Source organism: Stegostoma tigrinum, chromosome 20 (genome assembly GCF_030684315.1).
Source record: "Stegostoma tigrinum isolate sSteTig4 chromosome 20, sSteTig4.hap1, whole genome shotgun sequence".
Lineage (NCBI taxonomy): Eukaryota > Metazoa > Chordata > Chondrichthyes > Orectolobiformes > Stegostomatidae > Stegostoma > Stegostoma tigrinum.
Window position 1 is genome coordinate 32,754,875 of NC_081373.1, and position 15,478 is coordinate 32,770,352.

General features: G+C 39.0%; 2 protein-coding genes across 4 annotated transcripts in view; one reads left to right on the forward strand and one right to left on the reverse strand.

Moving 5' to 3' along the window:
* The window catches only part of dock1 (dedicator of cytokinesis 1), a 562,483-nt gene that overhangs the window by 222,160 nt on the left and 324,845 nt on the right, over positions 1–15,478 (forward strand). For both annotated transcript variants that reach the window (XM_048551079.2, XM_048551080.2), the window contains exon 27: positions 690–785. In XM_048551079.2, the coding sequence (XP_048407036.1) occupies positions 690–785 (96 nt within the window). The remainder of the gene's footprint in view (positions 1–689; positions 786–15,478) is intronic.
* The window catches only part of LOC125461825 (inhibitory synaptic factor 2A), a 117,586-nt gene that overhangs the window by 39,088 nt on the left and 63,020 nt on the right, over positions 1–15,478 (reverse strand). The gene's annotated exons all lie outside the window — the stretch shown is intronic.

Sequence of the window (15,478 nt, forward strand, 5' to 3'; positions counted from 1 at the left end):
GCTGCAGGAGTTTCTTGAGGGAGTGTTCTCTGACAATCATCTTGAGATGTTTGAATAGTGATCTTCCCTGTACTGAATTAGAAGATCATGAGTAGAGCTGTTTAATTGATGATTCCAATGTCTTTTGCTCCAGCCATAATTCCCCCACTGTTAAAATAAACCACATCAGCCGCAGTTTCTTTGTTTTTTCATGTTTAAATGAAGTCAGATCTCTTAACTTCCTGTTCAATTAATTCTCTGACCCAGCATGAAGGCTTTTATTTTCACTAGGGTAGACAAAGGTCACAATTTGCTTATGCGCATTTATTTGAGTTACGAGAACGATACTGGCATAATATGTATTCTTCAATTGAATAAAAGTTGGGATTTTTTGATTTTTGCCTTCATGAAGCATCTTGTAACCTTAAGGCTATAAAAGTACAATTTTTGATACGTCGGAAGGGTGAATGAATGCATAGATTGATGCAGATCATCCAAATGCTCGGTAATTGTAACACCTAGAAGCAACTTTGACATGTTATTATACCTTTCATTATTTTGTAAGGCTCTATAAGGTCACCTCTTAACCTCCTGTGTTAATTGTTATCTTGACCTTTAAATGTAATTATAATCGATGTTTTTTCACAATGTAAATGGATTCAATGATATTCATTGTTGTTAGTAACAGCCTCCATTGATTTCTATCCTAGGGACCAACTCAGCGACATGTCCAGCTCATTATGGAGAAGCTATTGAGAACTGTAAACAGAACTGTCATCTCCATGGGACGTGATTCCGATCTAATTGTAAGTTTCTGTGGAAGTTAACATTTAGATCTGGCTTTAGATGATGGTTAAATTGACTAATTTAAAGAGAGTAAAATAGGTAGACATTGATCTAAATTTGTGGAAGTGTGAATCAGTATTTGGTGTATACTTCTATGTAGACTTGTTTTTGGGCAGGGAAATACCAAGTGTTTTGTGCAGCCTTTGAGTTCTCACACTGACACAAACAAAGGCTAATATTTCAGTGAAGAAGTCATTCAGATTTAATGAGAAACTACACTATTATAAAATTCAATTTATACAACTGAAATATAAATTTAATTCTGGTTGCTCGAGCGAACAGGGGGTGAGAGAAGATGGCTTCTCAAGGCTTCATATGTATTGTCTCCAGTCTGGCATTTTAAACAGTAAAAGAAACCCTGCATTCTCTATATCCAGGTTGGTTGTACCCACGGGCGGGTCAGATTTATAATAATTTTTGACCCTATTTCTGTATATTTTACTTTAACCACATTCTCCAGGATTTCCACAAAACACTTAACCGTTTGTCAAGTGTGAGCACGTTTCCCTCAGAAACCGAAATATGCTGCTTTCTTTGTTTAAAAACGCACAATTTATTATAGAAAGTCTCATGTAAGGGTGTTTTAAGGTTTTAAAGGGGATTGCATGGACTGACTGAATAGCTAAATTTTCACTTTTTAGAAGTATTTATCTAAATTGGATTTGGAATTGATAGAATAACATATTTTCTAATGGTCTCATAAAAGGTTACATTGTTAAGAAATGGAATTGATAAGTGTCACCTACAATTCAGTATTGTTTGCATACTTTACAGTATGGTAACTTGTTATTCTCAGTCTAGGGCTTTTGTGGGAATTTTAAAATCAGAACACAAAAGCAGAAACAATACATTATCACAGAGGGATATGGAATAAGAATCATGACACACTGTTTTGTCTGAAAATGGCAAACTTAATCAAGAAAGAACAAACATCACACTGTGGGATTGATTGATAGATAGTTATATAGTTTTACACTGTGCATTTAGACCCCTCTCCAATCCAAGAGCCGTTCAAATGTATTAGAGTTCCTTAGGATTTGTATAACTGTGACCATGAGCTGTCTGTTCTTGTAGGATGACTGTTCTGGTTTGCTGCCCTTTGGAGAATGTCTTGGTAACATGGAAATGCCCAGATTTATGGGTGGAGAGTTGTAATACTTATGGCATGAAGGTAGCATTGGCGATGCTAAATTGCCCCTAGTGTTCAGGGGTTTGTGGGTTATAGGGGGATGGGTCTGGGTGGGATGCTTCAAGGGGTGGTGTGGACTTGTTGGGCCGAAGGGCCTGTTTCCACACTGTAGGTAACCTAATCTAATCTTAAAAAAAAGTTTTAAAAAATACTAATTTTTAGGATTTTAATATGTGTGTCATTATTTATCACCATTTTATTGCTGCATAGTTGGCTATATACCTTATTCATTTCGCCATTTAGTCCTTTCTATTACAATCCAAATTCAGTGATATTTTCTTTTCCAAGTTTAGACATTTTGTTTTAGAAAAAAGGAAATAACTTATATTAATTTAATGCATTTATCTATTAGTTTTCTTTTACGATTCAGTCCTTGTATATGTAGTAGTTACCTGAATTATCCCAGTTCAATATTATGAAGGTTTTGTAATAGCCTTGGTAGTTGCGGGTTTAATACAATTTGCAATATATGCATACTTCTGTTGTGGTCGGTTGGCTCGCTGAGCTGGTTCATTGTTTTTCCACAGATGTTTCATTACCCTGGTGGGTAACATCATCAGTGCAGCCTCCGATGAAGCGCTGTTGTAGTTTCCCGTCTGCGTCTGTTATTTAAACACTGGAGACCGTTAAACTGGATTCCCTCACTTTTGGTTTTCCTTCGCAGTGGAGTGTGTATGGGGTTGAACTCTGTGTTTGTTGATGGCTTTATTCATCGAGTACCAGACTCCTAGAAGCCTGGTACTCCACAAAGAAAGCCATCAACACACATGTGGAGCTTGACCCCATATACACTCAACTGTCACGGAAAACCAGAAGTGAGGTAAACCAGCTGAATGGACTCCAGAGTTTAAATAACAGGCAGGAAAATACAACAGCCCTTCATCGATGGCTGTAGTCATGATGTTACCCAGCAGGATAATGAAACATATGCAGAAAAACAACCAACCACGACATCCACAACCTGAGCTACAAATCTGCTATAAAACCTTGGAGACCTATGGCCGAAATATACTTACTTCACAATGAATTCCGTTTTGTATTTGAAGATTACAGTTTGAAACTAAGGGATCAGCAATTACACCTTAGCTGAAACTCTGTATCACAGCCTCTGGTTCCTGTGTCAGGAAGGCCAAAGAGATGGATGATATTGATGATAATGGCGCCCAGTGTGAATGGCCCCTCATTAATTATCAGGACTGTCTAAGCTCTTTCAAGACACAGTGACCAGTGAGGGATTCATCAGCTGAGATGCAAAGTGCATTCAATCTTTGTGTTTTCGCATTAATTGCACCATAGACTAATTAATGCTACAGAATGTGTCTCACGTTCCCAAATATTAGAGTGTTGCCCTTGGCATCCACATGGGTAATGAAATGATATCTTTCCGGGAGTTTTGCCTCTAATTCAGCAAATGAGCTCATGCACTTCAAATCCCATGACCTGCTGTGGCACATTTGTTCAATGATTCTTTTCTTTCCATTATTTCAGTCTTGTAAACTCCAGTGACTGTAGACCAGTGTACTCTATGTATCGTTTTGAGAAAATCCCTTCAGACTTGGCATCAGTCTAGTGAACCTTCTTTGGGCTCCCTTAACACGAGCACATCTTTCCTTAATTAAGGAAACCAAAACTGTTCAAAGTATCCAAGTGTGGTCTAACAAGTGCCTTGTACAGTTTTACTAAGACAAGCGTTCATTTATACGCCATTCTCCTTGAAGTAAAGACCAATATTCTATTTGCCTTCCCTATTTCATGCTGAACTTAGTTGCTAGCTTTTTGTGATTTATTCACGTGGACTAACTTATCCCTTTGTGCTGTAGCTTTCTTCATTCCTCCTCTAATGAAAATAATGTTCACCACTTCCAATCTTCATGCTAAAGTGCATAACCTCCCATTTCCCCATATTGTTCTACTTGCCATGTTTTTCCCACTCACTTATTATGCCTATATTATCTGCAGAGCTTGTGTGAAGAATCAGACAAAACTCAAAACATTAACTCTATTGATGTTTTAATATTAATTAATTAATAGATGTTGCCAGTCCTTGAAGGTTTACTAGCATTCCCTGTGTTTGTTTATAAAGCCGTGCTGGCTCTGCTGGATTATATTAGGTATTCCTAAATGCTTGGCTATTACATCCTTTATCCAAAATATTGAACTCTTAACATTTTCCCATGGAGATTAAGCAACTGGTCTAAAATTAACTGTTTATTTTGTGATCATCCCTTTTTGAATTAGGGCTTTGTATTCAAAGTTTTCATGTCATCTGAAGCTTTTGCAGAATCCGAGAAGTTATCACCCATTAGCCCCTTTAGTTTCCTGAGTACATTTATTTCGAGTGATACTTATTTTATTCATTTCTTGCACCATTTTGACCGTTTATGATTTAGTATTTTAGAATGCTACTTGTGCCTTCTACTGTGAAGACTCATACAATGTATTTATTCAATAACCGTTTCCTTGTTCTCCATTGTTATTTCCCAGCCTCATTCACTAAGGGATCTATGTTCAGTTTGGCTACTTTTTGTTTTGGTGATGTTTTGTTAATTTTAAAACTTTCCTAATCCTCTGTATTATCCCTAACTTTGCCACATAATATATTCATTCTTTCAATGTGATGGTACCCTTAGTCTCCATGGTTAACCATCATTGACTTATCTCCTTCCTAGAATGCTCTTCTGTCACTGGGATATGTCTTAGTTGCGAGCCATGAACTATTGCCTTGCAAGTTTGCCATTGTCCCTTAATGATATTTGCTAATAAATTCTTTTCTCAGCCCACTCCAACTGGCTTTCCACTCATTCCTTGACGTTATGTACTGTTTTTATTAGAAATATTATCTATTTATTTGTCTATTATCTGTTGAAGAATATGCCAATTTGCTAAGAAGATGAATAGCATTTGGGAAAATTTCTACTTGAGGAAGAGATGAGGAATTTCTTCTCCAAGGGTCACAAATCTGTGGAAGTCTTTATTGCAGAAGTCTGTATAAATTATGTTAAGAATTATTGATTATTTATTAATCAGTAAGAACATCAAAGGTTGTGGGGAAAACTCAAGAAAGTGAAGTTGAGCATTGAGATTAACATGGTTTTATTCAACAGCAGAGCTGACTTGATGGGTTGATTGCTTGCTTCTGCTGCTATGACTGAGGCTCTCACCAGAGATGCTTTCAGACCAAGGTTTCTGCGGTAATTTCTTTGAGATCTCCAGCATTAGGAGTACATTAAATTCATTTTGGAGTTTCCTCGGACTTTTGGGAAGCTTTACACTGCAAAAAAAGTTGTGTTGGCCTACAGAATTGGCCACAACCCTCGATAAAATTTATCATTATTAAAGTTGCTCTTAAAATTAAGCTAGTTCTTGGTTGCTAACCATTTGTTGACACCATATTTTGGTTAGACCATTGACAATGTCTTGTTCCTTCTCTGGCCTTTTACAGGTCTTTGAGTGCACATTTCCATGTCATGCACCCATCTGATTTTCCTTACTTATTAAATGTTTTTATGCTAAATTTCTCCTTCAGTTGTTGCCTGATAACCAGTGTCCATTCTTTATTACCAATGTTTGTACTGTTGTACCTTCTCGTATTGAACTAAACTTAGCAACCTTGATTGAGATTTATTCAGTTAGGGTTGAGGGGATAGAAGGTCAGTATGGTGAGAATTGTTTAGTTTGAAGTGAAGAAGGCACCCTGCTTTCTTGAAAGGCACTTTTTGCAACAATAAGGAGGCCTCAAAGATCTATCCGTTGGACTGTGTCATTAGGCCATGCCTATCATTAGGAAAAAAAAGGGCATTTAAAGGAGTCTTGCAGTTGTTAGCATTCAGTCCAAGCTCTCTGTTGCCCATTGCTGCCTCAGAGCGCATGACTTCCAAGGGTGTCATGACCAATAGTTAGGGAAGCCCGGTGCTAGCTATTTCTTTTTTGTCTGACTATGAGCGTGGCATTGCCTGCACACCTGAGATTTAATTTCCAATGACTTATGCAGCAATATCACTGTACCATTCTCATATTGTCCCTCATATGGCATTGAACAGCTAAGATGGCACAAGATACCTCTATCTTCTTGTCTTCTGAAACAGGAATTGGTTTGTAACTGGGTGTTAATAGGAGTGTTGTGAAAGCTTTGAAATATAATTACTTCGTGAAGAAAATGACTACCTATCACCACAACAATTAGAAAAAGAAATACTTGTACGTAGTTCTTTGAAGCCATTATCTGTTGAGCATTGTTGTTGGACTAAAGTCTGTAAAATACGTATTTTTTGTGATGAAATCATTTTCAACTGTATTAATCAAATTGCTGCTCTCATTTGAGAAAGATGACTCTGAGAGTCACCGTGCCTCAGATAAAGGGAGAAGGTGTAAGAATTGAAGTCACGCAGTTGGTGTCATCCTGCATCACAAACCAGTCATCCAGTCAACTGACCCAACCAACCCAGTTACCACAAAGGACATGCCTCCTCAATCTCTCCTTGCCCAAGGTCTGGCAACCTTCAGGTTAAACCATCACCTATATTCTCCCTTGAACAAGAGCTCAGCCTTCTAGATTAGATTAGATTAGATTACCTACAGTGTGGACACAGGCCCTTCGGCCCAACAAGCCCACACCACCCCTCGAAGCGTCCCATCCAGACCCATCCCCCTATAACCTACACACCCCTGAACACTATGGGCAATTTAACTTGGCCGATCCTCCTAGCCTGCACATCTTTGGACTGTGGGAGGAAAACGGAGCACCCAGAGGAAACCCATGCAGACAGAGGGAGAACATGCAAACTCCGCACAGACAGTTGTCCGAGGCTGGAATCGAACCTGGGTTCCTGGTGCTGTGAGGCTGCAGTTCTAACCACTGAGCCACTGTGCCGTCACGGTCTGGTACAACCCGTGGGGACTTTTACCTTGATTTAACGGCTCCAAGTGGCTACTGAAATATGTCAAGAAAATGTTTTTGCACCTTTTTTTTTAAACCTTGAAATCACGTTCCAATATGCTACTTGATTGCCTTGATTTTCTGCCGCACATTTGATGACCTCTTTAGATAGTCCTGCCATGGCGCAGTACATCTTTTTCATTTTAACATGGTTCAGCTTATCTTATTAATTGTTCCTTTAAAATGCTTTGGATGCCTTCCTGCACTTAAGGTGCTGCAGAATGCAAATATTTGTCAATTAAAAATGATTACTTCCACAACTTGTTTCTTGCTGATTTTATTCTGACAATGGAATAGATTGAATGCTAAATAGTGCAAAAAAAGTTTGATTCTCAATCTTGAAAAAAAATTAATGTTATTTGTGAAATAATAATACCTCCGTATTTTAAGAAAAAAGGGTTGAATTGTTGCTTAATTCATTCATGGGACACTGAGCCACTATTAATTGTTGATCCTGAGTTGCCCTCAGAACAGTTGTACTTTCCTGGGTTCGTGAACCACTGCAGTCCATTTGGTGTAGATACTCACACAATACTATTAGGGAGAGAGTTCCACGATTTTGACCCAGCGACACTAAGTGAATGTGACAAGTCAGAATGGTGAATGGCTTGTACAGCAACTTCCAACTTTCTGAAGAAGGGTCCAGACCTGAAATGTCAGCTTTCCTGCTTCTCTGGTGCTGTCTGGCCTGCTGTGTTCATTCAGCTATACACCTTGTTATCTCTGACTTGCAGGTGGTGGTGTCTCCATGAACCACTTCCCCTTGTCAGTGGTTGTGGGTTTAAATGGGCTGCCAAAGAACCCTTGGTGAATTTCTGCACTGTATCTTGTAAACAGTGCAAGCTGCTGCTACTGTGTGTCAGCGGTGGAGGGATTGAATGTTTGTGAACACGGTGCCAATCAGGTAGACTGATTAGTCCCCAATTCAAGCTGTGTTGTTGTTGGAACTGCACCCATCCAAGCACAATATGATTATTCCATCACAATTCTAATTTGTGCATTTTATATGGTGGGCTGTATTAAAATGATTAATCCATTTCAGGTTTGGTCACTGTTAATCTTGGGGCTGTTGACAGTGCCTGATTTGGCAATGCAAGTACTATTGAATTTCATGCTGTTGAATTCCGACCAACTCCTGTCTTTACCAAAATCAATACAATAAGGAACTGCGTAAGTATTTATTGTGATAAGTCTATTTTCCTTTGTTTAGTGATGAAATGTAATAATAATCAACTTGCTAACTTTATAAATTTTGATTGAATCCTTTCAGCTTGTTTTCAAAGATAAACTGAAATTACTGAAGTACTGGAAAAGGTTCTGTTTTTGCTAGCTAATAGTAGCTCATTCTCTGGAAGTGAGATAGACTTCACATGTTAAATCTGAGTCAGTGAATTCGACCCACTGAACTCAAAAAAAAGTTGATGTATGTTTATGAGGCTTCCTTTTGGTTTTACAACAACCTTTGCCATTTAAATTGAATGAAGTGAAAATTAGACGTGTATGGTAGAGACAGCTATATTTTACCAATTACATAATAGATTTTGGACAACACCAGGTTCTAGCCCAACAGGTTTATTTGAAAACGTAAGCTCTCAGAGCTACGAAAGCTTGTGTCTTCAAATAAACCTATTGGACTATAACCTGGTACAGAGATAGTAGGAACTGCCGATGCTGGAGAATTTGAGATAACACGGTGTGAAGCTGGATGAGCACAGCAGGCCATGCAGCATCAGACGAGCAGGGAAACTTGGCATTTCAGGTCGGGAGCCTTCTTCAGAAAGAGGGTTCCCGACGCAAAACGTCAAGCTTGCCTGCTGTGTTCATCCAGTTTCACACTGGACTATAACCTGCTGTTGTGTGATTTCTGTCCTTGTCCATCCCAGTCCAATACTGGGACCTCCACCTCAAGGTTACAGACTGTATGTGATAATTCTTCATATACAAATTAATTTTCTAAATTGCTGCCATAACACCTGTTTAAAAAAAAATGCAGACATGTGAATAAACCTAATTTAGTAATATTGAATGAGCCCGAGGAAGCTAAAACAAAATTTAGTTTGTCATGGAATATCAGGAAATATTGCATTCATTCCCCAGGATGACGCAAGCACTCCGTAGTCAATGTTACAAGGTTCTGCATTGTAGTATTTCTGGAGAAGTACATTGGAAATAGTGTGTAGGAACTTTAGGAAGCATTTGACACCGTGTCACAATTGAGACAATTGATGAAGCTTAGAAGGATAGAAACTAAGTAGTAAATTAGGTTAAAGATTGGTTAGAGTAAATGGGACAGAGACTTGAAGTTATGGTCAGTTTACAGTGTGGTTGAAAGTGATGAGCTAATGTTGTGCAGAACTCATTTCTGATGCAACTACTCTTCACTGCATTGTCAATAATTTAGCCAAAGGTAAAAAGCACTGTAAAATTAAATACCAACTTTGAACATCAACAGAAACTGCAAAGTGATGATGAAATAGGCAAAAACATGATAACTTCAATCTCAACGAAGAACATTTTTTAAAATAAAGTAATATTTATACTTCACAGAACTACTGGAATGCTGTATGCAATTCTGGTCTCCCAGCTGTAGGAAGAATGTTGTGAAACTTGAAAGGGTTCAGAAAAGATTTTATAAGGATGTTGCCAGGATGGAGGGTTTGAGCTATGAATAGAGCCTGAATAGATTTGGGCTGTTTTCCCTGGAGCACCAGAGGCTGAGGGGTGACCTTGTAGAGGTTTATATAAAATCAAGAGGAACATCGATAGGGTAAATAGACAAGGTCTTTTCTCTGGGGTAGGAGAGTCCAAAACTAGAGGGCATAGGTTTAAGGTGAGAGCGGAAAGATTTAAAAGGGACTGGCAGGATAATTTTTTCACGCTGAAGGTGATACGTGTATAGAATGAGCTGCCAGAGGAAGTGGCAGGGGAACTGGTATAATTACAACATTTGAAAGGAATCTGGAGGGTAGATGAATAGGAAGGGTTTGAGGGGCATGGGCTAAATGCTAGCAAATGGGACTACATTTATCTAATTTGCATGGTTGGCATGGACGATTTGGAGTGAAGGGTCTGTTTCCTTGCTGTATATCTCTGTGACTCTAACTGCTAACAGAGAAATAGGCCTGAGCTGGTTTTATGCTTCACTTGAGCTTCCGTCACCCTTATTAATTCACGAGAATGATGAACTATTTTGAAATAGGATTTAAAATGTTTATAATAATTCACATTTGAGGAAAGCTAAATGTTTATTCTTCCAAATTATGGTACAGTAATTTAACTGCTGTGATACATAGTTAATATTGCTTTTATTCCCTACCCAGAATTATGCATTTAATACTAAGAGAAAAAATTGAAGAGTAATTTAGGTGGCTGTGACGATTTTGGAGTTCAATTTTGCAGCATTTCAAGTAGATAAAACGTTAGTGTAAAGTTCATGTAATACTGAATTTGAAGTGCTTGAGATATTGAGCACAAGAGGTGAGGGTTGCATTTATATAGTGCTGATCAACAGGATGAAAAGATGTCTTAAAATGCTTTACTCTAGGGATAACACTCCTGTTTTTTGCACTAGTGCTACATGATCCTTTGCATTCACCAGTGAATGCAATCAGGGGCTCATCGTTTACTTGAGCGGCACTGGAGTGTCAACGTAGATTTTTGTTTACATGTGGTGGAATAAGAATTCAATGCAGAACCTTGTAACTTAGCCGTTGATGCTATTCATCGAGCCATAATTGTGTAAAGCTGTACTCTATTATGAGATGATGAATGAGATAATATCTAAATTAAACTCATAAAATGCCAGGAAGTATGGATCAACCACCCTCTTTCTCTAAAGGGTAAGCAGCCCTATGTTCCTCTCAGACTATGATGCATTTTGTTCAAGGAAAAGGGCGATTAAGTACATCCTAAGTTTAGTTAAATGCTGACTGAAAATAATCTTGCATTAAATTTTGCATGTGCTTATTCATAACAGTTTAACATTTTGATTGAGATGGCATAAAAGAGATGATAGTGAATTGACAGCACATTTTACATCCTTCGATTTTTGCTTCAATTGGTCACTACTCTGTTTAGTTTCAAAAGAAGAAACAAGGTTAAACTGTTGTTAATATGAAACTGAATTAATAAATTATATTTTGCATTCTTATGGCACTCCATAAAAATGTAAAAATGAGCTCCTTCACTGGTAGGGTGAGATGTTAAGTTTTGACTACACCTGTAGAAAAAGTGATGGTCTTGTGAAACTTACACTATAGTAATGATCCAAAGTAATGTACTTTGCGATAAAAATCCAGGAATGAAAGAATTAATAATGATCTACATGTGACTCCAGACCAATGCCAATGTAATTGATTCTAAGCTGCTGTCTCAAATGGCCAAATAAGCCATTCAGTAATATCAACTGCTAGGAAGGAAAAAAAATGAATAAAACTAGGTGGACCCAGCTGGTATCCACCAAGGTGTTGGAAATGACACACCAACCCCTTCTTGCTAACATCTGTAGAATCGTGCCAAAGTTGCATAAGCTGTCTCACGGACTTGTCAAGCAACAGCCTGACGTAATCATATACACAGAATCATACCTTACACACTGTCCCAGATCATCACCATTCCTGCGTATGCCCTGTTCCACCAGCATAGGTGAAGGTACAGTGATACTGCTGTAGGAGTCTTCAACGTTGACTCTGGACCCCATGGTATTTCTTTGGATCGGGTCAAACATGGGCAAGGAACCTGACTTTTACATACCTACCCCCTTGGCTGATGAATCAGTACTCCATTTTAAACTACACTTGGAGGAAACACCTGAGGGTGGCAGCAGTGCCATTCTATTCTCTGGGTAGGGAACTTCAAAATGGCAGCACTACTATTCACTGACCTGGTTGAGTCCTAATGGACAAAACTGCTAAAATGGATCTGTGATAAGCGATATGGTCCTTGTAGAGATAAAGCCCTGTCTTCACATTGAGAATTCCGTTGTGTTGCACAGCACTACCATTTTGTTAAATTGGTATACTTCAATTGGATCTACCAGTTCCAGACTGGGCATCCAAACTATCAGCAGCTGAATTTTACTCCAATACAAATTATCACCCTCATAGCCCGGCATAACCCAACTTTGCCGTTCCTAAGAAACCAGGTGATCAACCCAGGCTTAACGAAGATTGCAGGATGGCATGACAGGACCAGCATGAGGCATACCTGAAAATGAGATGTCAACCTGCTGGAGCTACATTACCGGACGCCTGAAAACCAAACAGCATAAGCCGCAAGTGATCACAGATCTAAGTGATTCCATAATCAATGGATCAGTTATTAGCTCTGCAGTCGTGCTGCATCCTGTTAAATGTAATGAGGAAGAAGCTTGACAAACGTCCCCATCTTGAATAATAGTGGAGCCCAGCACATCAATGCAAAAGATATGGCTGAAACATTCACAACAAAGTTTCCTCCTGTTGCCAAGTGGCTGATCCATTATGGCCTCCTCCAGAGGTTCACAACATAACAGATGCTAATATCAGCCAATGCGATACACTCCACGTGATATCAAGTAATGGTTAGAGTAATGTCTATGGGCCTCGACAACATTCTGACAAACAGGACTGACGCTTTATGCTTCAGAACTTGTTACGCCCCTAGCCAAGCTGTTCCAATACAGCAACAACATGGACAGTGTGGAAAATTGACCAGGTATGTCCCGTACACAAACAACAGGGTAAATCCAATCTAACCAATCTAACAAATCTAATCTAATCTAACCATTCACTGCCTCATCGGTCTAATCTTGAGCATTAGTAAAGGGATGGAAGGTGTCAGCAACGGTGCTGTCAAGCAACACTTGATCAGCAATAACCTGCTCAGTGAAGATCAGTTTGGGTTCCAGCAGTGACATGCAACGGATGACCTTATTCCCCTCAGGGTAGTTTCCTTGGCCTAACCATCTTCAATTGCTTCATAAATGACCTTCCCTCCATCATAAGTTCAGAAATGAGGATGTTCCCTCTTGACTGCACAGTGTTCAGCACCATTTGCAACACAGCAGATACTGATACATGTCCAAAATCTGCAATATCCAAATAATATCCAGGCTTGGATGACAAGTAACCTCCATGCCAGGCAATGACCGCCACTAACATGTGAGTAGCTAACCATCTCCCCTTGACATTCAGTAGTATCAACATCCTTTTCCAGAAATTGCACTTGTCTGACTACATAAATAACATGCCTACAAAGAGCAGATCAGAGGCTAGGAACCCTTCAGCAAATAACTCTGCTACTGCTTCCCCAAATCCTGTTCATCATCTACAGGGCACAAGCCTGGAGTTTCATGGAGTTCTGTCCATTTATTTGAATGAGTGCAGCTCTGAAGAGCATCCCACCCAAACCTGTCGCATGGTTCCACGTTTACTATGGCTAATCCACCTAGTTTACATAACCCTGGACACTATAATTTAGCATAGTCAATACACCTAACCTACACATCTTTGGACTTTGGGAGCACACCGGAGCACCTGGCAGAAACCCGTATAGACACCAGGAGAATGTACAAACTCTACAAAGACAGTCATCTAAGGTTGCAATTAAACCCAGATCCGTTGTGCTGTGACGCAGCATTGCTGACCACTGAGCCGTTGTGTTGCCTAAGAAGCTACATTCTTATTTTGTCAGTCCTCTCTGAGGAGGACGCCAGAAATCTCCCAGAAGTAGGATCCAACTAGTTAGGGAAAAATGAGGAATTGAAGGAAATTAGCATTATTAAGAAGACTGTAGTGAAGTAATTATTGGAGCTGAAAGTTGATGAATCCCCGTGACCTGATGTTGTTCTTCCCAGAGTGTTAAAGGAGGTGGCTGTAGAAATGGTTGATGCATTGGTGATTATCGTATGATATTCTGTGGATATTGGATTGAATCTTGAGGATTGGATGGGAGCAAGTATCACCCCACTATTTTAAGAAGAGAGTGAGTGAAAAACTGGGAACTACAAACCTGTTAGTCTTTTGTCAGTATTGGGGGAAAATGCTAAAATCTATTACAAAGGATCGGTTAAATGGATACCTTGTTGCTAATTGTCTTATTGGACATTGTCAGCATGCATTTTTGAATGGGAAATTGTGTTAGGCAAACTTCTTGGAGCTTCTTGAACGTACTAACAAAATTGCTAAAGTAATGCAGATAGGTATAGTATACTTAGATTTTCAGAAAGTTTATAATAAGATCCCTACAGGAGGCTGTTTAGAAAAGTATAAAGCACATAGGAGGTAATGTATTAGCACAGATTAGTAATTGGTTAACAGACTGAAAGCGGAACGTAGGAATAAATGAGGTTGTTCTCACGTTGACAGGCTCTGAGTAGTTGGGTACCGCAAGGATCCATGTTTGGGCTGTAACTGTTCCCAATAAATATCAATGATTCAGAGGTGGTTACCAGTTATATATTTCAATATCGATATTGATGATACAGATGATACAAATCTAAGCGGGAACATGTTGTGAGAAAAGTATGAAGCAACTTTCAGGATTTGGACAGGCTTAGTGAATGGACTGGTTAATGGCAGATGGAATATAATATGGAAATATGTGTCTCTTTGGTAGGAGAAACCTGCATGCAGAGCATTTATTAAACGATAAGATGTTGGAAAGTTTACATGTACAAAGGAACCTAGATATCCTTGTCAATAAGTCATTGAAATCTAATATACAGATATAGCAAGTTATTTGGAAGGCTACTGGAACATTCACCTTTATTGCAAGATGATTTGAAAACAAGAGTGGTGAAGTCTTACTTCAATTGTACATGAGTTTGATCAAATCACCCCTAGAGTATTAGGTGCAGTTTTGGTCTCCCTGTCTCAAAAAATATGTTATTATCATGGAGGGAGTGCAAAGAAAGTTCATTGGACTTTTTCCCAGAATGGTGGTGTTGTGCTGTGAAGAGGTTGGACAACCTGTATCTGTAATCTCTAGGGTTTTGAAGAATGACAAGTGAGCTCACTGAAACTTGCAAAATAAAATGATAGCCAAGGTAGATACCAGAAGATGTTCCCCCTACTTGGGCCATCTAAAACCAAGCTTAAAAATAAGAAATATCCCTCAGTTTGCAGATGAGGAGAAATTGTTTTTCTCAGATGGATTGTGCCCCTTTGAAATTCTATATCAGGGAGGCATTTAAAGGCTCAGCCTTTTTCGATACTTAAGGTATAGTGTGAGAGATTTCTGATTACCAGTGATATACAGGGTTGTGGGATGGGTAAAAGGCATTGAAGTGTTTGATCAGCCGTAGCCATATTGAGTGGGGGAGGGGTCTCAATGGGCTAGATGGCTTTCTCTTGTTCCAGAACTCTGAAATAGGAAATGCACTTAGAAGTGCAAAGAACAGTATGCCTTCCAATTAAGTGAATGGGAAAAAAATGCGCTCTATGTGGTCTTTTTGTGATCCATTGTCATTTTCTTGTAATCTGCATCTTTGAGTTATAAAGGCCAGCGAGTTTTGAGAAGATTTGTAGCTCAGGTTGAGTTTCTGGATG